This window comes from Esox lucius, chromosome 5 (assembly GCF_011004845.1).
Source record: "Esox lucius isolate fEsoLuc1 chromosome 5, fEsoLuc1.pri, whole genome shotgun sequence".
NCBI classification, from domain to species: Eukaryota; Metazoa; Chordata; class Actinopteri; order Esociformes; family Esocidae; genus Esox; species Esox lucius.
This window is the reverse complement of record NC_047573.1, coordinates 2,607,768-2,632,778: the sequence shown is the minus strand read 5'-3', so window position 1 is coordinate 2,632,778 and position 25,011 is coordinate 2,607,768. Positions and strand designations below refer to the sequence as shown.

The 25,011-nt window shown below is 41.8% G+C and overlaps 3 protein-coding genes and 1 long non-coding RNA gene across 6 annotated transcripts; 1 reads left to right on the top strand and 3 right to left on the bottom strand.

Moving 5' to 3' along the window:
* Positions 1-847: 847 nt before the first annotated feature.
* LOC105029868 (peptidyl-prolyl cis-trans isomerase A) lies at positions 848-9,126 on the bottom strand. Its single transcript, XM_010903429.2, has 6 exons — positions 8,835-9,126; positions 8,016-8,046; positions 7,812-7,900; positions 7,327-7,423; positions 4,112-4,187; positions 848-4,005 (listed from the first exon to the last, which is right to left on the bottom strand). The coding sequence occupies exons 1-6, from the start codon at positions 8,994-8,996 to the stop codon at positions 3,870-3,872; spliced, it is 591 nt and encodes a 196-aa protein (XP_010901731.1). The 5' UTR covers positions 8,997-9,126; the 3' UTR covers positions 848-3,869.
* Positions 8,719-10,153, top strand: LOC109615816. Its single transcript, XR_002196823.2, has 3 exons — positions 8,719-8,985; positions 9,854-9,931; positions 10,089-10,153. It is a non-coding gene; the product is annotated as an uncharacterized LOC109615816 (long non-coding RNA).
* Positions 10,154-10,890: 737 nt separating this feature from the next.
* Positions 10,891-16,211, bottom strand: LOC105029867 (peptidyl-prolyl cis-trans isomerase F, mitochondrial-like). The gene is made up of 5 exons (XM_034292035.1): positions 13,248-16,211; positions 13,016-13,094; positions 12,747-12,842; positions 11,696-11,771; positions 10,891-11,374 (listed from the first exon to the last, which is right to left on the bottom strand). Exons 1-5 carry the CDS (start codon positions 13,272-13,274, stop codon positions 11,239-11,241), a joined length of 414 nt encoding a protein of 137 aa, XP_034147926.1. The 5' UTR covers positions 13,275-16,211; the 3' UTR covers positions 10,891-11,238.
* Positions 16,212-18,705: 2,494 nt separating this feature from the next.
* On the bottom strand, positions 18,706-24,676 carry LOC105029866. 3 transcript variants are annotated; one of them, XM_034292097.1, is made up of 3 exons: positions 23,776-24,676; positions 19,368-20,170; positions 18,706-19,283 (listed from the first exon to the last, which is right to left on the bottom strand). In XM_034292097.1, the coding sequence occupies exons 1-2, from the start codon at positions 23,939-23,941 to the stop codon at positions 19,392-19,394; spliced, it is 945 nt and encodes a 314-aa protein (XP_034147988.1). In that variant the 5' UTR covers positions 23,942-24,676; the 3' UTR covers positions 18,706-19,283; positions 19,368-19,391. The 3 variants fall into 3 exon arrangements, with proteins under 3 accessions (XP_034147988.1, XP_034147987.1, XP_034147989.1); XM_034292096.1 differs by having other exon boundaries at positions 19,368-20,194; positions 23,776-24,675; XM_034292098.1 differs by lacking the exon at positions 23,776-24,676 and adding an exon at positions 21,084-21,116 and having other exon boundaries at positions 19,368-20,194.
* Between the last annotated feature and the right edge of the window lie 335 nt (positions 24,677-25,011).

Here is a 25,011-nt window from a genome sequence, read left to right as displayed (position 1 = left end):
TAGTTCAGCCGGCCCCGCAATTAGAAGGGATGAATGTTGTTGTCCCTAGCTGGTTTCGTTCTGTGGTTTCTATGTGGCAGACTGTCTCTTTAACCATTACCCTATTTAAAGAGCTAGATTGCTGTAGTTGGCTAGCTAATAGCTATACAGTACCTATCATGAAAACAATGACTCCAATCCCTCCATGGCTGGTTCATTTCTTAATTAAACAGTATAAAAGGGTCAGGTAATACAATTATTCTCTTAAATATATGAGATTCGTATTACAGAGTGGATATATATTGTTGTGCAACAGCTGAAAAGTACCGAGTGGATAAATATTTCTGTGAGAAAAAAACTAGAATGTCGGAGAGGTGAATCGAACACTCTGGGTCAAAATATTGAAGGGCAGGGATGTTCCCACAAGACCACAGTGCCTGCTGGTAGCCACTCCACTTCCGCATAGTCTCCAAATGCTACTTTTATCCTAGCCATTACATTTTTGCTGAAACAAGGTGGGCAAAAGAACATTTATTAACAGAACTAAAGTGTACTCTTGTACAAAGATAACTGTAGATGGTCATCCATACAATAACAATTGAATAGCTAACCACTACACTATGCGAACGAACAGGAAATCGAAAGCATTGGCTGAATCTCAAATTGCATGCTACAAGTACGTACTTCGCTTACTACAAGTAAGTACCGTTTTGTATATATTAAGCTAGTATGCCAGTATTAGGACCGATTGGGACATACTACCTCGTTTTACTGTGAGGGGAAATGTAACAATCAAACATCCTCTTTTACTGTGCAAGGGCTTGTAATGTGAATTACCCCAAAAAGCATGCATGGAAGCATACTCCACCAGAAATAGTCGCAATATAACCATAAACAGTTTATTATATGCTTACTGTAACTTAGCTACTGAAGGTTGTAGGCAATTTCGTTTTTGTCTATCGTGAACAAATCCTAATACATTATTGGTTTTGTCTGTGGCAAGGCTTGAACACCAATCGCCTGCATGGCAGTCCGCATCTCTAACCACTAAGCTATTTAACAAGGAGCATTCAGTCAGTCACTCAGTAAGAGACATTCACTCTTCTTGAGCAAATGTGAAAGACAGATTTTTTTAAACGTGTCCCAATTTCATGAAAATTTAAAACTGAAATGCTATGTAAACAAATATTGAGACTTTCTAAAAGCGCCTTTGGCAAGGACCACACATTTGGGTTTTCTTGCCTCTAACATGCCTATTCTTCCTTGTAGACCTTGATTTGGCCAGACGTAGCACTCAGCATTCAGACCTAATAGTTTGTAATTGGTCTCATCAGATCAGAGAACCTTTTTCCTAAATCTTACAGAACTTCAGGCGGCATGTCATGTCTTTTACTTCTGTCTAGCTACTCTATCATAAAGGCCTGATTGATGGAGAGCTGCGGAGATGGTTCACCCCTTATTGCCTGGTTACTTAGTTTGGCTGGACCGACCAGCTCTAAGAAGAGTGTTGGTGGTTCCAAACGTATTCCACAATGATGGAGCCCACTGTGCTCCGGTGATCTTTCAATTCTATATCAACTTGACAACATTCCCTATATTTAAGCCTAAACACAATGCTAACTCAGAGGCCTATTGTGACTCAGATTTATGGCTTGGGTTTTGCACTGAGAAACAAGACCCCATTTTGACAATTTTGTGCCCTTTTCAATTCTGTGCAATGAATTGAATTGCAATAGGTGGACACCAGTCAAGTTCTAGAAACATATCAAGGATGATCAAAGGACAGGATACAAATGTGCTCCATTTGAAGTGTCATGGCAAAATATAAAAACATACATACGTCATATTTCTGTTTTTCATCTTAAAAAAATAACTAAAAACATGTTTTCACAGGTTTTGTATGTAGCTTCATGGCAAAACAAAAATGTGTTAGATCAATTATAAATTAAGTCTAAAACAAAATTACATTTGTAGAAGATGAAGGGTTCTGAATACTTATCCAAAGGCAGAGTACACTATTGTCATTGCAAATAGCCCATTCCTAATCATGTCAATAATGTGATTTTTGACAATCAAACTAAACACAACCTATGCACAACTTTTTAAACAATAGATCCATTGATAGTTTTCACGTGATGTCACGGCATATGGGAACGCCGACTTTTTATATGGCAAAACAAAGTCTCTTTCCATTGCCCACCATCGACAATCTTTACTAGTTATACTTAGCAGTTCCATTGGATGTGCTAACCGGATATATATTGCATTTGCAATCATATCTACATGTAATCATTATAATGAATGACATGGTCTGCATACAACTGCACTGAATGCAACCAACTCCAATAGTCTAGCTAACGTTAGTGACGCTGCTAAACCTCTCGTGATAAACATATAGCAGTTAATACAGGAGAAAATCGCAGCAATCCAACCCAGGCTGTCAATGTTGGGTCATTTAAACAGTAGGAATGGTTTACCTGACATTGGGAAACGTGTGTATTATTACCGGTACATTTGTCACAATGTTGGGTTATACTGGCTGCACTACGCTACACTGACCACCCATAGAACCAACTGTCATTTAGTTAAAACGGCACTCAAACTTGAGTTTGACAATGAAGAATTTCTTCACCCACCCTGATCGAATGTACAGATAGCTGTCTGTACATTTGTATGCTTTCATTTTGGTAACAATGTTAGTGGATGGACTCTCCACAAGGTACAGTATATGTACACATCCAAGTTTACCCCCGGCGGAGATGTCGCTATTTTTAACGATGTAAATAACGCAGTGTGTGCTGTATTCGGGTCACAAGTGCCTAGGACTTGCAGTTTGTTTATATACCTTAGTTTATCATGTTTTGTGAGGTGATCTAAACACTCATGGGCTGTAAAAGCAGAACATTTGACTGGTTTGTGCGCTAGCGCCATAGAATTGCCGGTGGTAGCCGCCATGTTTTAACAATGTTTTGCCCGCCACGCTGTCAGAGCAACCACGTGATTGAAAACTATAAATTGCAGGCTACAGCAGACCATTGAATATTTCACACTGAAATCACATTAAAGGGTTGAAGAACATAATGCCTGCTCCATACTTCTGTCCAAGTTCAATGCCGACTTTTGACCAGCTTCCTATAGTTGAAAGTAGTTCATTCTAAAGGGGAATAGACAGCCATTTGTGGCAAGTATGTTAAAGATATGAATATATCCCTGCTTCCCTGAAGAAGGAAATAAAGTGCAACTCTAGGGGAATGCGTATATACACGCACATGGTCAGAAGTGTAATCAAGCTTTTTAAGGCAAAACAGTTCATGAGCCAACAGGGAGCCCTGCCTCACACATGACCACAGTGATTCAGGCCCACCTTTACCGCAACTCGACCAGAACCTCTCCCTCAGGGAACCAAGGTTAAATTCATAATCCAGAGTTCACTTTGGGTTTCTCGATGCAACACTAGGGGAAAGTACCATCACACTGCTGAGGAGGCCCAAGGCAGGCTACCCAAAAGACAAGACAGAAAGGCAAAACTCGAAAAAGAGACCGCTTGGGGGTTAGGGTCCTACCAAACACCCTCCGGTTCAGCACAGGAGTGGTGTGCCAACAATGCAAGGAGGTCTCCAGTGAGGTTGATCGAGCCAGGAGCAATACGGGCTGAAAAGAGATCTGAACATCCACTGACTCAGAGACCCAACAGAGCCTTTGGGAACCTGAGTGCACTGCCAGTAAATTCTCTACAAGGGGCCAGGCTTGTTCCCGGCTGGCTCAACAACTACCTCAACACCAGTTTGGCCTTTAAAGGCATAAGTGTATTTTTGTTCAGGTTCATGCAGGTGCATGTATGCTTTCCTCCAGTCTCGCACCAATTGCCCAACCAAAAGGAACCTTGAAGGCTAATTAAGCTCGCCACAGTCTGTGATGGTGATCCTCTTATAGGGATGCCCAAAGCGGGACCCAAATTGTTCGACTCTCCTGACTACATCCAGGCCTTTCTTCACACTGCCAAACACGACATGCTTGCCATCCAGCCTGAGAGAGGGAGTAGAAGAAGAAAACAAGATTATTACCATCTTTTGTCTGGACTGTGAAAGAGACCTCCACAATGTGTGGTCCTTCCTGAAAGGTCTCTACTCACCACTCATTCTTCTCTGTGCAGATCAAAAACTGAGATCCATTTGTGTTGGGCCCAGCGTTGGCCATTGACAGGATGCCTAAACACACAAACACCATATTACATTATGGAAAACTGCTCTGCAAAGGCCAATCTACTGATTAAAGAGAAGTTAGCTGAAGATCATTTGTTAAATTTGCTGTATAGTGGGTGACAATTTAGTTTCATTTGGGTAAGGAGAGTTACTGTTACTATGACAACATCAATAATAAAGTTAGTCATCAGTAAAAAAAAAAAAAAAAGAATTTGGGAAAATACAACATTTGGCAAAATGGCTTATTCAGGATTTTTAATGGAAATGTTTTGATGTGTCCCATTTTGACAACATGCAAAAACTGTCCCAGTGATGCCCTACTCACGCTAATCAGAAACTGTCCCAGTAATGCACTACTCACGCTAATCAGAAACTGTCCCAGTAATGCACTACTCACGCTAATCAGAAACTGTCTCAGTAATGCACTACTCACGCTAATCAGAAACTGTCCCAGTGATGCACTACTCACGCTAATCAGAAACTGTCCCAGTGATGCACTACTCACGCTAATCAGAAACGGTCCCAGTAATGCACTACTCACGCTAATCAGAAACTGTCTCAGTAATGCACTACTCACGCTAATCAGAAACTGTCCCAGTGATGCACTACTCACGCTAATCAGAAACTGTCCCAGTGATGCACTACTCACACTAATCAGAAACTGTCTCAGTGATGCACTTCTCACGCTAATCAGAAACTGTCTCAGTGATGCACTTCTCACGCTAATCAGAAACTGTCCCAGTGATGCACTACTCACGCTAATCAGAAACTGTCTCAGTAATGCACTACTCACGCTAATCAGAAACTGTCCCAGTGATGCACTTCTCACGCTAATCAGAAACTGTCCCAGTGATGCACTTCTCACACTAATCAGAAACAGCTAAGAAATGTTTACTGAAGTGATTCCATATGACTAATAACAGAAATAGGTCATCCTTTTAACACTGGTTCTCAAACCTCACCTGCTATTTTCTGTAATAGATGAACTTCAAAACTAGCACACCTGAATCAACCTGTGTAATATTAGTCAAGATATTGAAAACTTGATTCAGTTGAGATAGCAGAAATGTGAGACAGCAGGCGGTCTCCAGGAGGATTGAGAACCACGTTTAACACGTGCCATTTTCATACACTGAGCAGAATTATAAACGCAACACTTTTGTTTTTGCCCCCATTTATCATGAGCTGAACTCAAAGATATAAGACTCTCTCTATGTACCCAAAAGGCTTATTTATCTCAAATATTCTTCTCAAATCTGTCTAAATCTGTGTTAGTGAGCACTTCTCCTTTGCCGAAATAATCCATCCACCTCACAGGTGTGGCATATCAAAATGCTGATTAGACAGCATGATTATTGCACATGTGTGCCTTAGGCTGGCCACTCTAAAATGTGCAGTTCCATCACACAGCACAATGCCACAGATGTTTTGAGGGAGCATGCAATTGGCATGCTGACTGCAGGAATGTCCACATGAGCTGTTGCCCATGAATTGAATGTTGATTTCTCTACCATAAGCCATCTCCAAAGGCGTTTCAGAGAATTTGGCAGGACATCCAACCGGCCTCACAACCGCAGACCACGTATAACCACACCAGCCCAGGACCTCCACATCCAGCATCTTCACCTCCAAGATCGTCTGAGACCAGCCACCCGGACAGCTGCTGCAACAATCAGTTTGCATAACCAAAGAATTTCTGCACAAACCGTCACAAACCGTCCCAGGGAAGCTCATATGCATGCTCGTCGTCCTCATTAGGGTCTTGACCTGACTGCAGTTCGTCGTCGTAACTGACTTGAGTGGGCAAATGCTCACATTCGATGGCATCTGGCACTTCTCTTCACGGATGAATCCTGGTTTTCACTGTACAGGGCAGATGGCAGTCGTGTGAGTGGTTTGCTGATGTCAACGTTTTGGATCGAGTGGCCCATGGTGGGGTTATGGTATGGGCAGGCATGTGTTATGGACAATGAACACAGGTGCATTTTATTGATGGCATTTTGAATGCACAGAGATACTGTGACGAGATCCCATTACTGTTCCATTCTTCCACAACCATCACCTCATTTTGCAGCATGATAATGCATGGCCCCATGTTTCAAGGATCAGTACACAATTCCTGGAAGTTGAAAACATCCCAATTCTTGCATGGCCAGCATACTCACTGGACATATCACCAATTAAGCATGTTTGGGATGCTCTGGATCGGCGTATACGACAGCATGTTCCAGGTCCTGTCAATATCCAGCAAATTCGCACAAACATTGAAGAGGAGTGGGCCAACATTCCACAGGCCACAGTGTTGCACTGCGTGAGGCAAATGGTGGTCACACCAGATACGGACTGGTTTTCGGACCACCCCGGACCCCCCCCAATACAGTGAAACTGAACATTTTAGAGTGGCCTTTTATTGTGGCCAGCCTAAGGCACACCTGTGCAATAATCATGCGGTCTAATCAGCATCTTGATATGACACACCTGTGATTTTGACAGATTTAGACAGATTTGTGAAGAATATTTGAGAGAAATAGGCCTTAAGTCTTAGATCTTTGAGTTTAGCTCATGATAAATGGGGGCAAAAACAAAAATGTTGCGTTTATAATTTTGTTCAGTGTACGTTTCCACTGAACAAAATTCCACGAAAGTATCTCACAATCACATTTCTAGTTCATCAAAACAAAACAAGTGTGAAAAGTCAAAGGACAAGGTCAAAGGACAAGGTCAAAGGACAAGGTCTAAGGACAAGGTCTAAGGACAAGGTCTAAGGACAAGGACAGACTCAACAAGCAGTTCAGAGCTCTTTTTGTTGCAATGCTGCCACCTGGGATTCAAAGGGAGTTAATTCAGCCTGAAATTGTTCTGGAAATACATTTCAATCTTCCAAGTTCCCAGATCTGTCTGTGCCCCTCACAATTCCATTGTCATCATTGTCAAGCCAGACATGGAAATGAGTTTAGTTTATTTAGGCAGGCCAAATCTTTGTTTAAAAAAAAAATGTATATTACCAATCAACTCTGCACTGAAAAATTACGTGAAAAGATGAAATGGTTATAAGTGCTTTTATCATAAATAGTTGGAATCATAGCACCAACAGGCTGGTGTCCTCAGACTCAGTTTAATCAGGACAAGGAACTGAAATATTTACCTGGTCCAGTGTGCTTAAGGATGAAGTTCTCATCTTCAAATTGGGGTCCATAGATTGACATCCCTCCAATTCCATTATGATTTGTGAAGTCTCCCCCCTGTAGATAAACAGACACACTTTGAAGGGTGACAGTAGTAGTAGTACTACGTTTTACTATGTATTTAAAAATTTTGTTTGGATAATTGAACCAGGTGTTTATTTATTTTCATATAGCTCCCACTTGAAGAGTTGATTTAGAAAGGTGAAAAGGCACTACAGCTATTTGTGCACTCAGTTGACATAATGGGAAAATATAAGTAATATTTGTGTCCTCTATCCTTCTCTATGGTTGAGTTTTCTGATATGTTGCAACTTAGGTATGAACTAAACACTTTCAGGAAATGTGTTCTTTCCAGTTCAAAGAAATAAGTGAAACCACGGCACGTCAGCCTTCAACAAGCCTGTGAGTGGAGGTTTATTTGAAAACTAACATTAGACGCCTCTACCTGGCACATAAATCCAGGGATGATCCTGTGGAAAATGGATCCCTTGTAGCCAAAGCCATGCTCTCCAGTACACAGTGCTCTGAAGTTCTCTGAGGGAGAAATCAAGTTTACCCATAAATAACAGAACAATCGGATGTGGTCATGAATACTGAACACAGTATTCAAAAGCATGATGGAACATCGACTGGTTATTCTCGCCCCTACCTGCAGTTTTCGGCACCACATCAGCATTAAGCTGAAAATAAAAATAGCATTGGTTGTTGAGACAATCTTATGTTGTATGAGACATTTACATATACACACACTAACACAAACACACACATAGGCCTACATTACCTGCTGGGGGAGAAAAACAGCCTAGACCAGTTTGAGCCAGCCATGATAGAATGTTCGTAACCTGTTACTGCCGACCGGTTTAAGGACGATTTTGGTCACTACTTGTTTAGTTGGTCTAACAGGATCAGTATTGTAATTTAACCAGCACTGCACAGTTTGTACAATAGACCAGCCTTGGCAATCTAAAAACAAGTCAGACCATTTTGGAACACAAGCTGGTCTAAACAACTATACAAAAATGCTGACACACGCACACACGTTTGTTTTTCTAACCTTGTTGTGAACAGAAAAAAATATTACTAATTGCCCCGAATCTCAATAGCCGAACCTAAACCTATCCCTAAACCTGACACCTTATGCCTCAAACGTACTAACATTCTAACCTAACTGAGTCACATGAGCCTAAATTTCCAAATCTAATCACACATCATCCTTGGTTTCTATAATGGGCTACCCTAAACTTAACCGCTACTTGAGCCATACACTGTAGGCCCAATGCACATCCTTGCAAGTTCAAACATGTTGTACAATTAGGCAAAAACCGTCTTAAGTAGGCAAGTTACATCTTGTGTAAGTCATACTGATACTATGCACTATTTCAAAGTCATATAATTAACAATCAGAATACCCATCTGATACTTAATCAGAATGGAAATGTATTTTCCTGGTAAAGAAAAAGTAACTCACCTCGAAGATTACTTTTCCTATGTATTCATTGTCGGCAGCAATGTCAAAGTAGACGACTGGGTTAACAACCGTACTGCCAGTTGAACACCTTCGGGCAGCGACAAACGCAAACGAACATCGTGAAATTAGCTTGACCCTACTCGACCAAGCGGTGAGTAGCATTTTAATTATGTGAACAAAAAATACTCGTGAAAATTAACTGATGTATATACGCCGGGTTCACAAACGGCCAGGTTCACAAATAGACTATGACAATAAGGAAGTTCTTCAGACTCACTGCAATTTCACGGCAGATGATCCTATGAGGTATTTATGGAGTTGGGTACATTTACAGGACACGGATTAGGGCGTTTCTAGCATTGGACTTTTTTATTGTTTACATGTTACATTAGTCTGTGCGTTGAAGCCGATAGTTCAGAATGCATTTTCGGTGGTTGAAAATGAATGTAGGTAGCCAAAGTCCACAAAATATCTAGGCTACTGTTGTAGTGTAGCAAAGCAAACTTGGTACATCTCAACCCTTCCAATACTGTACCTATCCAATTCTTTATTTCTCTAATCATAGCCTACATAACTAGTTGGATAGCTAGTGAAAGTGGGAACTGTGGGATTGCCACCCGTTGTGTAAAATACAGTAAAATAAAGAGTCGTTTCTTGGGATATTTCATCGATAGAATTAACGTTACTTTGGCAAAATGATTATTTTCGTATTTGACTTGTCACTGATCATCTTAAACTTGAGACACCGTTATGAGCTGCAGAGAGGTTTGTGTGTGTGTGTGTGTGTGTGTGTGTGTGTGTGTGTGTGTGTGTGTGTGTGTGTGTTGCCGGGTCAAACGAGTGTTTTTCACGTGAGGTTGTCCCGGTAACTGTGAGGCGCGGGGTCATTTGATATGATAGAGCTGAAATTGCTGGGATCACAATACATTCGAAACCCGTGTGTTGTACCCTAACAACCCAACACGGCATGTTGTATAGTACAAGTGTAACAAACTGTAATGATTAAACACAATTTACAGCTGCCACTTTTGTGTGATGAAACCGTCGGCAGACTACTCAATTATACAGAATCTCAATACAACTGTGTTGAAACAAAGGTGTGTGATTCGTTAGTATAATGCTTTATCTGTCAAAATGGTTGATATTTAGAATGTAATTATTGAAGAATGTAATTTATAAATGCTTAATTAGCCAACCAAAAATATAACTTGGTTTACTCCAATGCTCATTCTCATTTGCTGTGTGTCTCCACAGGTTCCATCCAACAGTAGTCCCCAGGCAACAACCTGTTCATCACCTCTGACCCTGTGACCTCACTAGTGGTTATTTACATTATGTACTATGAAGCATAGTATAACAAGTTTTTTTATGTCAGAGTTGGTGTGTATTTTGTGACTCTGGGAAATTTGTATATAAATTCCATTGGGCAGATATTAACACACAACGTACCAGCTTCTCATCAAGGTTGTTTGATAAGCTGACCCAGGCTGTGTGTGTATTCACGTTCCTCTCGAACAAATGATATTGTAGCACTTTTGACGCTTAAGATATTCCAGACTTCCTTGTACAAAGGAAGTCCCTTCTGTTAATCTCTCAACTTGCTCACTTTTTCTTCTTGGACTTCCCCATTCTGTCCCTTGCTTCGAGGGCAAAATACTGTGAAACTGAAGACGTGAAAATACTGAGAACATATTTACCCAGGCATTGTGACACTGAAGACAGGTCAATTTGACCTAAATAATTGTTATACAATGTAACACAATTTGACTGAAGTTGTTTGCATACTTTTATTCATATTTGTCTGTGTGCAGAACTAATAATATCATGTCATTTATGTGAGGGTTAACCCTATAACTTGGGGTTTGTGTTGTACTTTGAGAATACTTTTGCAAAATGAAGGTGATGAACACATACATAACATATAAACCATGTAAGTTATTCTATATTTAACTGCCAATACCTGCTGTGAAACAGTTCTCCTTTCCAGAAATTAATACATAAAAACTAGTTGACTGATGGTCTCTCACACGCACACACACACGCACACACACGCTTTATTGGATACCAATCATGTTAGCAGAGTTAAGATCAAGGCATGTTATAAATTATTAATTGAAAAGTTTAATATCAAAGTGAAACACACCACTGTCAGAACAGTCCAATCCGGATCACTTGTCAATAATAATGAAACTTTTGTAATGAAAAGACACACAACCTATGTACAACTCTCTATAAAACAGGTCCACTGTGGATCACAGCAGACCACTGACCATTTCATATTGAAGTCACAGTAGAGGATTCCAGGACATCCCGCCTGTATCCATGTTTATCACATCACAGTCCAAAGTGGTGCACTATAAAGGCAGTAGGATGCCGTTTGGGACATACAGTTTATCCATTAAGGCTACTCAATTTCTCCACACTCTGTGATGATGATCTTCTTATAAGGATGCCCAGTGCGTGATCCAAATGACTCTATTTTCCTGACCACCTCCAGGCCAGCCTTTACCCTGCCAAACACAACATGTTTGCCATCCAACCTGAGAGAGGAGACAACAGGTTTATCATCATCTTTCACCTGGACTGTGAGAGAGACTCACACTACTGTATTTATTAAGCATCTATGTGGAAAGAGTATTGATCTTGGATCAGATCCTTCCTGTCCATATCATATTATTCTCTATGTTCTGAAATTTTAATATTGGTCTAAGATCAAAACTCTTATTCAGTATGCCCCTTAAGTGCTGATCTAAAATCAGGTCTGTGTCATATTATTGTTATTATTATGTTCTAAAAGTGGTCCTAGGTCAGCATAATGTTTCTGAGACACTATGGATGGTCTGCCTTAAATGTGTACTGACCACTCGGTCTTCTCTGTGCAGATATAGAACTGAGATCCATTTGTGTTGGGCCCAGCATTGGCCATCGAGATCACGCCTTAATGGGAAAAGAACATTAGGTCATGTAAAACAGGGCCAAAGTGTCAGTGGATGGTGCTTCTTCAGGAGACATTGACTGGAGTCAGCTGGGTATTGCACTGAAGTTGGGTGTTTATCACAAATTGAATATCATGTAATCTGAGAGAAAAACAAGCTGAAAATGCCACAAAACACTGAACGCTTCCTGACAATTGTGTCTAACACCAATATTGCCATCTAGCTGATGGTGATAGAGCTCCACAAAGGTGGGATGATTGACACAGGAGCTCTTCAGTTATCAAAGCACTACAGATTCACCATAACTACAGTGTTGTTAATGTCAGTGTGACAGTAGCACGTGTCTTCTAAAGCTTTGTTTGAACATGTGCTTTTTCATAACATGGTGTAAACTAAGGCTTTTTGCAACATCAGTGGATGAGAATGAAATCCTGTTAGAGCTTTGAAAGTGTTTCTTTAATTTAAAAAAAACTGCCCTCAAACAAAACAATACATTGGATGCAGAGCTTTTAAAAGTAAAAGATGACTGAAAAGGCAAGAATGACAGATGAACACTCATTGTGTCACAAAGTCCTATCCAATATTTTGGTCAATATGCACATCAAACATTATATTTATTTCTGACCAGCAGATGTCACTACTGTGCACTCAATTAAAAAGATTAATAAGATGAAAAAATTCCAGGGTCCCCAATCTGGCTGGGCTCCTGACAATTGCATTGTCATCTTTGTCAAGCCAGACATTATAATAAGTGTGTTCACACATGAGGCAAAATTCTGATCTCTTTTGTATTTTAACCAATCAGGTCAGCTTTGATAAAGATCTGACAAGAAAAGATCTTGTGTGTTTTTCGGAAAACCAGATAGTGTTTTCAAGGACTTGGCATCGTACAGCCAGGGAATCATGGCACCAACAGGCTGGCACACTCAGGATCATTTCATTCAGGACAGGAAGCAGAAAGGGTGAAGGATTTTACCAGGTCCAGTGTGCTTCAGCTGGAAGTTCTCGTCTTGGAATTTGGGTCCATAGATTGACATCCCCCCAATTCCATTATGATTTGTCAGGTCTCCCCCTGTAGATAAAAACACATATTTAGATATAATATCACGTCTTACGTAAAGACAATATCAGTGGAGGACCGCTACAGTTTAAAGGAAGCATATTCAGGATTCTACCTTGTGAGTTCGTGGTTCACTAAAAATGATCCCACATTTCTAAAAGGCTGTAGTGTCAGACCAACCCTACCTGGCACATAAATCCAGGGAGGATTCTGTGGAAAATGGATCCCTTGTAGCCAAAGCCACGCTCTCCTGTACACAGTGCTCTGAAGTTCTCTGAGGGAGAAATCAAGTTTACCCATAAAAAATAGAGCTGTAATCTAAAAAAAAATCTGAACATAGAATTCATGTAGTTAAATTAATGTAGCATTATTCAAGTACAAGGGAATGTTATTGAATCGCTGGTTCTTCTCCCCCACCTGCTGTTTTCGGCACCACGTCAGCATTCAGCTGAAATGTAAAAATAGCACTGGTTAGTGAGAGTGCTGAAAAAACAACCTAGACTGGTTAAACCAATTAAACTGGGGACCAGTTTGAACCAGTCATGTTAGAATCTTCGCATCCTGTTACTGCCAACCGGTTTGAGTCAGATTTTGGTCACTACTTGTTTAGTTGGTCTAACAGGATCTGTGTTGTAATTTAACCAGCACTGCCCAGTTTGGACCATGAAAAGCATTTTCTATCCTTATGGAGATTGAAAACACAGAAATCCATTTTACCTATCCCCTAACCTCAATAACCTAAACTTTATGACAAAACTTAATCTAGCCATGACCCTTAACTTAACCATAACTTTAATAACCAAATTGTGTTTGTAGCCTAAACCAACCCGGAGCCTGACATTTCATAGTGGGGGTCCTCCAGTAAACTTAGAGGGGACTCATTTGTCAAGTTTTATTATCTTTATTGGGACATCTGGTCCACATGTACACACACAGATCGCGTACTCACACAGACCCGGATCGCGTACTCACACAGACCCGGATCGCGTACTCACACCGACCCGGATCGCGTACTCACACCGACCCGTGATAAGGCTAATTGTCAGATTCAGAGAACACACAACACCCATTTGATATGGAATTTAAGATGTAATGTACCAATTACCGGTAAAAAACATTAACTCACCTCAAAGATGACTCTTCCTATGTATTCACTGTCTGAAGCAATGTTAAAGTAGACGACTGGGTTAGCAACCAAACTGCCATTTGAACACCTTCGGCAGCAGTAAACACAAACAAAGATTGTGAAATTAGCTTGACCCTACTCGACCATGCAGTAAGTAGCATTTTAGTTCTATGAACTATCAATGTGCTTGAAATGGAGTGAAATATCACACCAGGTTTACATATAGCACTTTTAGGACAAGGAGGAAGTTCTGAGATGGAGTGAAATTAAACACAAGCTGCTCTTACGGATAGGAGAGGTATTTATGGGAAGATCTGAACAGGAGGAAGTAACTTAAAAGCCTAATGGGTTAGCTGAGAGTGTTTTGTATACATGTCAGCACAAGGCATGGAGGAGACCAAGGGGCTGGATCAAGGAAGCATTGCATGGGTTAACTCTAGGCATGCGCTCGGCCCAACTCTAGGCATGCGCTCGGCCCAACTCTAGGCATGCGCTCGGCCCAACTCTAGGCATGCGCTCGGCCCAACTCTAGGCATGCGCTCGGCTCAACTCTAGGCATGCGCTCGGCTCAACTCTAGGCATGCGCTCGGCTCAACTCTAGGCATGCGCTCGGCTCAACTCTAGGCATGCGCTCGGCTCAACTCTAGGCATGCGCTCGGCTCAACTCTAGGCATGCGCTCGGCTCAACTCTAGGCATGCGCTCGGCCCAACTCTAGGCATGCGCTCGGCCCAACTCTAGGCATGCGCTCGGCCCAACTCTAGGCATGCGCTCGGCTCAACTCTAGGCATGCGCTCGGCCCAACTCTAGGCATGCGCTCGGCCCAACTCTAGGCATGCGCTCGGCCCAACTCTAGGCATGCGCTCGGCCCAACTCTAGGCATGCGCTCGGCCCAACTCTAGGCATGCGCTCGGCTCAACTCTAGGCATGCGCTCGGCTCAACTCTAGGCATGCGCTCGGCTCAACTCTAGGCATGCGCTCGGCTCAACTCTAGGCATGCGCTCGGCCCAACTCTAGGCATGCGCTCGGCCCAACTCTAGGCATGCGCTCGGCTCAACTCTAGGCATGCGCTCGGCCCAACTCTAGGCATGCGCTCGGCCCAACTCTAGGCATGCGCTCGGCCCAACTCTAGGCATGCGCTCGGCCCAACTCTAGGCATGCGCTCGGCCCAACTCTAGGCATGCGCTCGGCCCAACTCTAGGCATGACAAACTGAGACGACTAAAAAGGCACATTCTGATTCCTGACTGGAATGCAACCCACCCTTTTGGTGGGGGGGGGGACTAATTCACTGGTTTAATGGAGCAGCCCACCACCAAACCTACACACATATAAATAAAACTGGTTCTTCACATCCTGAATGCTGAGTAGCATTAGTAGGACTGGTCAGAATATGTTGCTACAGCATGTAACTGTTCTGTGTAACTCACAGAAACTCACCTGACTGCCTGGGGATGGCAGGGTTAAAATGGTGTAATATGCAGGCCTGTGGGTGTGTATAATTTTCTACCTTCTGCACATCTTTTTATTTACCTGACTGAAGACGATCTCTTTTTAATAGCATACACAAGAGAATAGGTACTCTGGTACTGATATACTGAGATAAAAACATGCATTCCGTCTCAAACATACATAATCACAAGAATGCAGACAGATGTCACAACACATCAGAAACACTCCCTCAGTTTCTGTAGAACTCAAACTGTCCTTGTATTCAGAATTTTGTCTTCCAAAGAAAATCTCTCAATAGGCACATCTGGTTTATCTGAGACACAGGATGGTTGTAGTAGGCGTGAATGTCACTGGTGAAGCAGAAACCCTTTTAAAGTAAATGCTGCATGAAACCAGAGAAGTCGTCTACTAAACACCCTTATTGAAAATGAAGCATTTGTTTATTTAAAGACTGACGTCCAGATATATGATTTCAGATCTTTTTCCACCTTGCAACCAGCAATCGTTAAGGTATTTCTCTATCTTTTTTGTAAAAACATTAATTGCTTTGACTTCAGCTCTGCCTTCAACCATTCCAGACATGCCTTAACAAAACCCACGGTGATAAACACACCAGATTTCATGTCGGTGGATCACTGACTCCTAGACCTACAGGTCACAGCGTGTTAAGCTGGAGGAACAACTCTCAGACCCCCAACCTCTCAGCACAGAGGCACAGCCGAGTCTCCCTCCTCATCTCACACAACTGACCTATGACCTTCCGATGATGCCTGTTGCTGGATCAAGTTAACAAAATATATATTATTCCACAGTTTGGAGTTAACTGTGTCTTTTGGTCCTACAACCTGGCTAAACATACCTGGAAATACACAATACTGGCAGAGGAAAAACAAGTTTTTTTGAAATGTGTGCCAATTTAATCAAAATATAAAACTTAAATATCTCATAGGTACACAGACCCTTTTTTGAGTACTTTGCAGAAGCTGCTTGGACAGAAATCACAGCGTTGAGTCTTCTACAAGAACCTCTCTGCGCATGGACCCGAATCACGCCCTGTTCATCCTTCCCTCAATCCTGACAAGTCTCCCAGTTAGGTCCAGAAATAATTGGACACTGACACAAGTTTAGTTATTTTGACTGTTCACCAAAATATATTCAAGTTACAATTAAATAATAAATAAGGGCTTGAAGTGCAGTCTCCTAATTTGAGGGTATTCACATCCAAATTGGAGGAAGGGTTTAGGAATTACAGATGTTTAATATGTAGCCCCCTCTTTTTCAAGGGACAGAAAGTAATTGTAATATCATATTAAAAGTAATATTTTTGTTCAGCCCCTTGAATTAAAGGTGAAAGTCTACACTTGAATTGCATCTCAGTTGTTTCATTTCAAATCAATTGTGGTGTCGTACAGAGACAAAATTATGAACATTGTGTCAGTGTCCAAATATTTCCAGACCTAACTGCATTTTTTGAAATTCTGACTCTTTTTACTCAAAAGCATTGATTAATGACCAGTCTGACAAATCCTCTGTAAAGATGGCTTATAACAGGACTGTGAAGTCCTCTATAAATGTAGCTACTAGTATCAGACAGCTCCTCCATAAAGATGGATAATAACAGAAGAAATGTATCATCCCCCCTAAACCTGAAATTCCAAATGTTTTTCCTTGGATAAAAACTGCTTCATCATCCTTTTCACAATTTCAATGTTATTATGAACGTATAGTTTGGAAATATCCCACAAACAGGAAAATCTGTCAGTAATGACCAATGACTGCCATTATGCAGGTTTTATTGCTTTATTCTGTGTTGATACAGTATTTAAACCTGATAATGCATTTACAGTCAAAAGACATCCAAAACCTATTCTGTGTGTCTGTCCTAATTATCTCTCTTCACTTTCTGGGTAGTTTTCACATCAGCAGACAGTAGGTCTTCAGGAGTCCTGAGAACCTGTGTGATTTCTCCCCTGTGTGAGTCGGTGCATGAGTGCTTAGGATTCCCTCATACTTTTTTGTAGTAAAAACCAATGCTGTGGTCATCACTATCCTCTTGCAATAGGACCAGCTGGATAGAAAAAACTGTGCAAGTAGTACCTAAAAGGTAATTTGAATACAAAAAAATAACTATTCAGCATGACAAAAGAGTTGAAAAGAAAAGCTTTGAGTGAGGAAAAGAAAGGTTAAATTCTGGCTTTACTGGCAGAGGGATACAGTGAGTGTCAGGTTGCTTCCATCCTGAATATTTCAAAGACAGCGGTTCATGAGAACAAGGTCAAGCAACATACATTGGGGACAACAAAGCTACAGACTGGCAGAGGGTGAAAAAGACTGTCCACTGACCATCAACTCATTCAAATGTCACTCAACAACTGTAGGATGACATCAAGTGACCTATGAAAAGAATGGCAAACAGCAGCTGGGGTGAAGTGCACAGTGAGGACGGTTCGAAACAGGCTCCTAGGGGCAGGGCTGAAGTCGTGCAAAGCTAGAAAAAAGCCCTTCATCAATGAGAAGCAAAGAAGAGCCAGGCTGAAGTTTGCAAAAGACCATAAGGATTGGACCATGGAGGAATGGAGTAAGGTCATCTTCTCTGATGAGTAAAATTTTCAGCTTTGCCCAACACTTTATCTAATGGTTAGACGGAGACCTGCATGCCACAGTGTCTCGTACCCACTGTGAAATTTGGTGGAGGATCGGTAATGATCTGGGGATGCTTCAGCAAGGCTGGAATCAGGCACATTTTTTGTGAAGGACGCATGAATCATGCCAAGTACAAGGTAATCCTGGAAGAACACCTGCTTCTTTCTGGAAATGTTCTGGCAATGTTTCCCAACTTGTTTTTCCAGCAGGATTATGCTCCATGCCACACAGCCAGGTCAATCAAGGCGTGGATGGAGGACCACCAGATCAAGACCCTGTCATGGCGAGCCCAATCTCCAGACCTGAACCACATTGAAAACCTCTGGAATTTGATCAAGAGGAATGGAATGGATGATCACAAGCCATTTAACAAAGGCGAGCTAGTTGAATTCTTATGCCAGGAGTGGCATAAAGTCACCCAACAGCAATGTGACAGACTGGTGGAGAGACACATGAAAGTTGCGATTCCAAATCAGGCTTATTCCACCAAATACTGATTTCTGAACTCTTCCTAAGTAAAAACATTAGTATTTTGTTGTTGAAAAAATGAATATAAATCAGTTCTTTGTATTATTTGAGGTCTGAAAACAATATTTTATTTGGAATTTGGGAGTAATGTTGTCAGTAGTTTATAGAATAAAACAACTGTTCATTTTACTCAAACACATGAATAGTAAAACCAGAGACACTGACGATTTTGCAGTGGTCTCTTAATTTGAGCTGTATGATTTCTCTTTTGTGTGAGTCAGTTTATGCTTGGCTGGTTTTCTCTTCTGATTGAAGCCTTTGCCACAGACACCACAGCAAAACATTGTTTTGCCTTTGTTAGTTTATGTTGCTTTGGGTCTGTCTGCAAATAAACTTTTTCACACCATCACCACTACCGAATGGATGATGTCCTGTATGAGTATGTTTATGCCTCACTAAGGTCACCTGATGTCGGAAGCTTTTCCCACAGTCACCACAGCTAAATGGTTTCTCTTTTGTGTGAGTCAATTTATGCTGCTTTAAATTCTGGCTGCGATTAAATCTTTTCCCACAGTCACCACAGCTAAATGGTTTCTCTCCTGTGTGAATCAGTATATGTCTATGTAGGTCCCTCTTTTGACTGAAAGTTTTCCCACAGTCTTCACAGACAAATGGTTTCTCCCTTGTGTGAGTTGGTTGATGGTTCTTTAGCTCCCTCTTCAGACACAAGCTTTTCCCAAGGTCATCAAAGCAAAATGATTTTCCTCCTGTGTGAGTCGGTTTGTGCATGGCTAAGTCCCCCATCTGATTGAAGATTTTCCCAGAGTCACGACAGAAAATTTGTTTCTCTCCTGTGTGAGTCAGATTGTACATTCCTAGGTTCCCCATCTCACTGAACTTTTTCTCACAGTCACCACAGCTAAATGGTTTCTCTCCTGTGTGAATCCTCGTGTTTCTGTACAGAACTCCATCGAGTTTAAAAGTTTCTCCACATGACAGAGTTGAACATGAGCCCTCAGTTTACAGGTGGAGTCATAGCATTTCTTGCAGTAGCTACATTCACTGGGTCTCTTGGAGAAAGTCACATGATTCTGTAGGTTAGCTTTCAGTTTAAATGTTTCACCACAGTCACGGCAGTGGTGAGTAGTTTTAGATGAGGTTCTGGGTTTAGAACAATGTTTATCCACTGGTGGGCTGTGACCCACAGATGGGCTGCGATCCACTGGTGGGCTGTTGTAAAATTCTACAGTATCGCTGCTTACAGCTGAGTTGTGGTTGAAGGCATTGATTTCATGACTTGGAGAACCATAGGCATTACTGAGACCCGTTAGGTGGGTGACAGTGTCAAAATGTGGGATGTCTGTTGGTTTAGAGTCACTCTCTCTGTTCTCCACAGTCTGGGTTTGGGGATGAACAAAGGATCCAAATGGGTCCTCCTGATCACATTCACTTTTCACACAGGTAGAGGTGAATATGGCGTGTTTGGTGTGAAAGACCTCATGATGCTGCTCTTTCTCCTGACTGGTGCTGAGTTCCTCCTGTTCCTCTTTAATCTGTTTGACCTCTGTGTTCTCCTGCCCCAGACTGGGGTTCCAGGCCTGCTGCTCAGGGAGAACCTCCTCTTCAGAGACACTGAGTGAGAACTGCAGTGAGTCTGGAGAGAAGAAGCAGAAGTTATCTGTGAACCACAAAATGAAAATGAAAAATTGCATTAGAATTAAAACACATGAATCACATTGAAAACCCAAATTAAATAGAACACTTCAGTAATGTTTCTACAAAAGACATTTTGTTTGTATAAAAAACCACTCAAATAAACAGCTTTTGTTCAAGTGTCTGGTGCCTTAGAATTTTCCACAGTACTGTATGACTTATTAATTTGTAGCAACCAAATCTGAAAATCAACTGCATATGCATCAAACAAGTTTATAGTCATATGATCAATGTAGTCATTGCATGTTAGGAATAAGGCACCAAATGCTGAACCTTTGACTCCTTTCTAAATGAATTTGTCAACACTTTAGGTTCCCTAAAATTGGGGGACATGCCTGAGTGAAGATAGCTAGATACCTGCGCTCCTTTACACAAAGACTCATGTCTATTGTATTCTCCAAAGCACACTGGGGCCAATGTCAGAGGTGCTGACAGGAATGTCTAACTTTTAATAATTCTCACTTCTAAATACAGTTGTGGAAACCTTAGAAAGGCAACTTTTTCATACTGTTCCCAAATAATTGAAATACCAAAGAAACCCCAACTGTGTATCGTTTAAACACTGATACCGTCATAGGAAGGAATATACACAGGGTCGGAGAACATCCTTGTGGTATCTGGGTAGAACATTCTACCCAGGTACCCGCATAAATATTCTTTAACACAATCACCTGACCTGGGTCCTGGCATGGAATAAATATTTTGCATCTGATGATTCTTCTAGTTCCAACAGTGCAAATTCAATCATAAATAAAAAATTTCTGTCTCTAATTGTACATTATACGATGCCTGGATATACAGTGGGGACAACAAGTATTTGATACACTGTCGATTTTGCAGGTTTTCCCACTTACAAAGCATGTAGAAGTCTGTAATTTTTATCATAGGTACTCTTCAACTGTGAGTGACGGAATCTAAAACAAAAATACAGAAAATCACATTTCATGATTTAAGTAATTAATTGGCATTTTATTGCATGACATAAGTATTTGATACATCAGAAAAGCAGAACTTAATATTTGTTACAGAAACCTTTGTTTGCAATTACAGAGATCATATGTTTCCTGTAGTTCTTGACCAGGTTTTCACACATTGCAGCATGGATTTTGGCCCACTCCTCCATACAGACCTTCTCCAGATCCTTCAGGTTTCGGGGCTGTCGCTGGGCAATACAGACATTCAGCTCCCTCCAAAGATTTTCTATTGGATTCAGGTCTGTAGACTGGCTAGGCCACTCCAGGACCTTGAGATGCTTCTTACGGAGCCACTCCTTAGTTGCCCTGGGTGTGTGTTTCGGGTCGTTGTCATGCTGGAAGACCCAGCCATGACCTTCAATGCTCTTACTGAAGGAAGGAGGTTGTTGGCCATGATCCCGCGATACATGGCCCCATCCATCCTCCCCTCGATATGGTGCAGTCGTCCTGTCCCCTTTGCATAAAAGCATTCCTAAAGAATGCTTTCTTTAGGAATCTCCATGCTTTCCATCTCCATGCTTCTCGGTTGGGATGGTGTTCTTGGGGTTGTACTCATCCTTCTTCTTCCTCCAAACACGGCGAGTGGAGTTTAGACCAAAAAGCTCGATTTTTGTCTCATCAGACCACATGACATTCTCCCATTCCTCCTCTGGATCATCCAGATGGTCATTGGCAAACTTCAGACGGACCTGGACATGCGCTGGCTTGAGCAGGGGGACCTTGCGTGCGCTGCAGTATTTTAATCCATGACAGCGTTGTGTGTTACTAATGATTTTCTTTGAGACTGTGGTCCCAGGTCTCTTCAGGCCATTGACCAGGTCCTGCCGTGTAGTTCTGGGCTGATCCCTCACCTTCCTCATGATCATTGATGCCCCACGAGGTGAGATCTTGCATGGAGCCCCAGACCGAGGGAGATTGGCTGTCATCTTGAACTTCTTCCATTTTCTAATAATTGCGCCAACAGTTGTTGCCTACTCACCATGCTGCTTGCCTATTGTCCTGTAGCCCATCCCAGCCTTGTGCAGGTCTACAATTTTATCCCTGATGTCCTTACACAGCTCTCTGGGCTTGGCCATTGTGGAGAGGTTGGAGTCTGTTTGATTGAGTGTGTGGACAGGTGTCTTTTATACAGGTAAAGAGTTCAAACAGGTGCAGCTAATACAGGTAATGAGTGCAGAATCGGCAGTGTTTCAATGAGAATTTGAAAGGCAGGTGAACAAGGCTGAGATCCTTTTGACAGAGAGTCTCAGAAAACTAGTGTCCATAGCATCCTACCAAGCAGTAAGGGTCCAATGTAAGTTACTCCTTTTGCACTTAATTTACTGGCCTAAAGGAGAAATGAGGGGTGACCTGAGAGGGCGCTCTGAAGTAGGAGGAACAGTAGGATCAGTAGTAGAGGGCCGGGCAGATTCAAGTGCATGGCCTGACCTAACAAAGTGGCTATTGATTGGCTCTAAACCATATTTGATTTGTCGGTAAATATTACATTCTCATACCTGAGTGCTGTAGGTAACAGATTCATCCATTTTTGTTTTCACAGATTTTCCAGAATGTTTTAGGATCAGAACCACTAGCTACAAATTTACATTTGTGAAAACCTGCCTTTGTTTTCTGATCAGATTTCGAAAAGAATGACGCGTGGCTTTCGGGCAAACTGGATTTGGTCAAACCCTGGGGTATTATCCACAAAAATTATGTAAAGAAAGTGTCTACCTGTAGCTATACTTGTTAAATAGCATATGGACCTTGTGTCTCAATTCTTCTACTTTCCTAGTGAAAAACAAAATGTCCTGTGATAAAATGTGGGTTGTTAGTGAGAATTTTTTTTACACCAGATGGAGTCGATAACATAGTTCTGTTTGTCACAGTATAGGCCTATATATTTTCACAGCATACATTTGATTGGCATATCCATGATTACACAATTTGGTTTTGGATAGCTGCAATTTGAGAATTAATCCGGTAAACAAACTGTACTTATTAGAGCGCAAATGCTAGCTACTGGAAATTACAGCCATGCCAAAACATTCCAAAGCAAGTTGACTGACACAAACGCTGAATAAAGCAGTAGCTTTCAGAGCAGTCACGTTTGCCCCGTTTAAGTTATTGTAACGTCCACAAGTAACTGGAAGAGAGCAATGCTTTACTTTATACCCGGACGTTTTATTTGGAGAAAATAACAGGTTACTCTAGGCCGTAACCAAGCCTGGAATTAATAATTCGCTATACAGCAACATTCATAAGTTAGAGTCCATGCGTAAAAAGATATAGAACAATGGCAAGGCTGCCAGAATAACCAAGAACACTAACCCACCAACCACAAGAAAGCCTGGCATAAACATTCCAGGCATTCCTTACGTTTGGCAGACATCAGGTAAGTGACAGAGGCGGACCCTTTAGTCGGTGACTCTACAATACACTGACAGAAACAATAACAAGGAAAGTGTTCCATGATCACATAAGTCTGTACATGGTCGCTAAAGTATTAACAGGACTGTATGCGTACACTATCTGGCTAAGCAAGTCAACTGTAACATTGCATAAATGTAAATACATTATCTATAATACAAACCTATTGTAGACAATTCTATCTCCGGTGAGATCTGCAACAGCCTACATAACCGATCGTTCTCCTCCTGGTACTCTATAAATGTATCCCGAGCTGCCTCGAAAATCTCCACGGCAACCGCAGTTAAACGTTCATTTAAAAACAAACGAAACGATTGTAGTTTAGACATATCTATGAAATTGAGTGTGCGAGTGCTGCTGCTGCTGCCGCTGCTTCTTCTTCTTCGCCTCTTAAATTATCGCATCCATTGAAGGTGCATATACCGCCACCTACCGTACCGGAGTGCCATTTCTATATCGTCGCGCTCAGACCTGTAGCCCTGAGAAATCGACATACAGCCTTAGCTACCATCCCACTGCCCTTCCCGTCCCCCAGCAACCTCTCTACATCCCACGTCCTACCCTCCCGTCTAAACTTCTCATAAGACATTTCCCTCTCAACATCATACTGCTCACAATACATCAACACATGTTCAACCGTTTCCTCCACTCGACACCCATCACATTGCCATGTTTGATGCTTACTTATGACCTTCAATGACACGCTCAGTCCTGTATGCCCCAACCTTAGTCGACACCACATAACCTCTTCTCTCCTACACCCCATATTCCTCACCTCGACCCTCACTGTCCACTGCACCCCATAATATCCTCTCCCCTTCCTGCTACCATCCCACATCCTCTGCCAACAGTCAACACCCAACCCCTTTATTAACGTTTTAATTTCTCCCCGTCCTAACGGTACCTGTACACCCACTCTCTCCTTCCCACACGCACTCCTAGCCAACCTATCAGACCCTTCATTACCCTCCACACCAACATGAGCCGGTACCCAGCAGAACCGAACCGCCACACCCATCTCGAGGGCCTATTCGGTTTATTTGATCTTGTTCAGTATTTTTCAGCAAAAATAAATAAATCAAGTCACTCTTTGGTTCACATGGGTGGCCAATCCAACCACGCACACTAGCGCCACCTCCTGGATGGATGTCGGCTAATACTAAGGTCAGAGTTCCCAGGGAAATGTTTAAGAAAATTGGTGCTATACAATTTCTCTTAAGCTGTGATTTCACTATACAGAAACTCGCTCTTATGCTCTACTCCTTCCACCAACAGATTTTACTCAACTGGAAACTCTCATTCAAACTTTACACCACACAATACCCCTCTGTGAAGGGGTCCATTTGCCACCTGCTTGATGAGAGGAAACCTAATAATGTTTGAAGATTTTGTTTGAAAT

Coding starts and splice junctions, on each gene's coding strand:
- LOC105029868 (XM_010903429.2), bottom strand. CDS start 8,996: ATGCTACTCACCGCTTGGTCGAGTAGGGTCAAGCTAATTTCACGATGT. Junction 4,188..7,326: donor CCTTAAGCACACTGGACCAG/GTAAATATTTCA, acceptor TTGTGTGTTTAG/GCATCCTGTCAATGGCCAAC. Junction 4,006..4,111: donor TGCACAGAGAAGAATGAGTG/GTGAGTAGAGAC, acceptor TCCCTCTCTCAG/GCTGGATGGCAAGCATGTCG.
- LOC105029867 (XM_034292035.1), bottom strand. CDS start 13,274: ATGCTGACGTGGTGCCGAAAACAGCAG. Junction 13,095..13,247: donor CGTGGTGCCGAAAACAGCAG/GTGGGGGAGAAG, acceptor AGAGAACTTCAG/AGCACTGTGTACAGGAGAGC. Junction 11,772..12,746: donor GCTGAAGCACACTGGACCTG/GTAAAATCCTTC, acceptor TTTCCCATTAAG/GCGTGATCTCGATGGCCAAT.
- LOC105029866 (XM_034292096.1), bottom strand. CDS start 23,941: ATGTCTAAACTACAATCGTTTCGTTTGTTTTTAAATGAACGTTTAACT. Junction 20,195..23,775: donor GATAGAATTGTCTACAATAG/GTTTGTATTATA, acceptor TGTGGTTCACAG/ATAACTTCTGCTTCTTCTCT.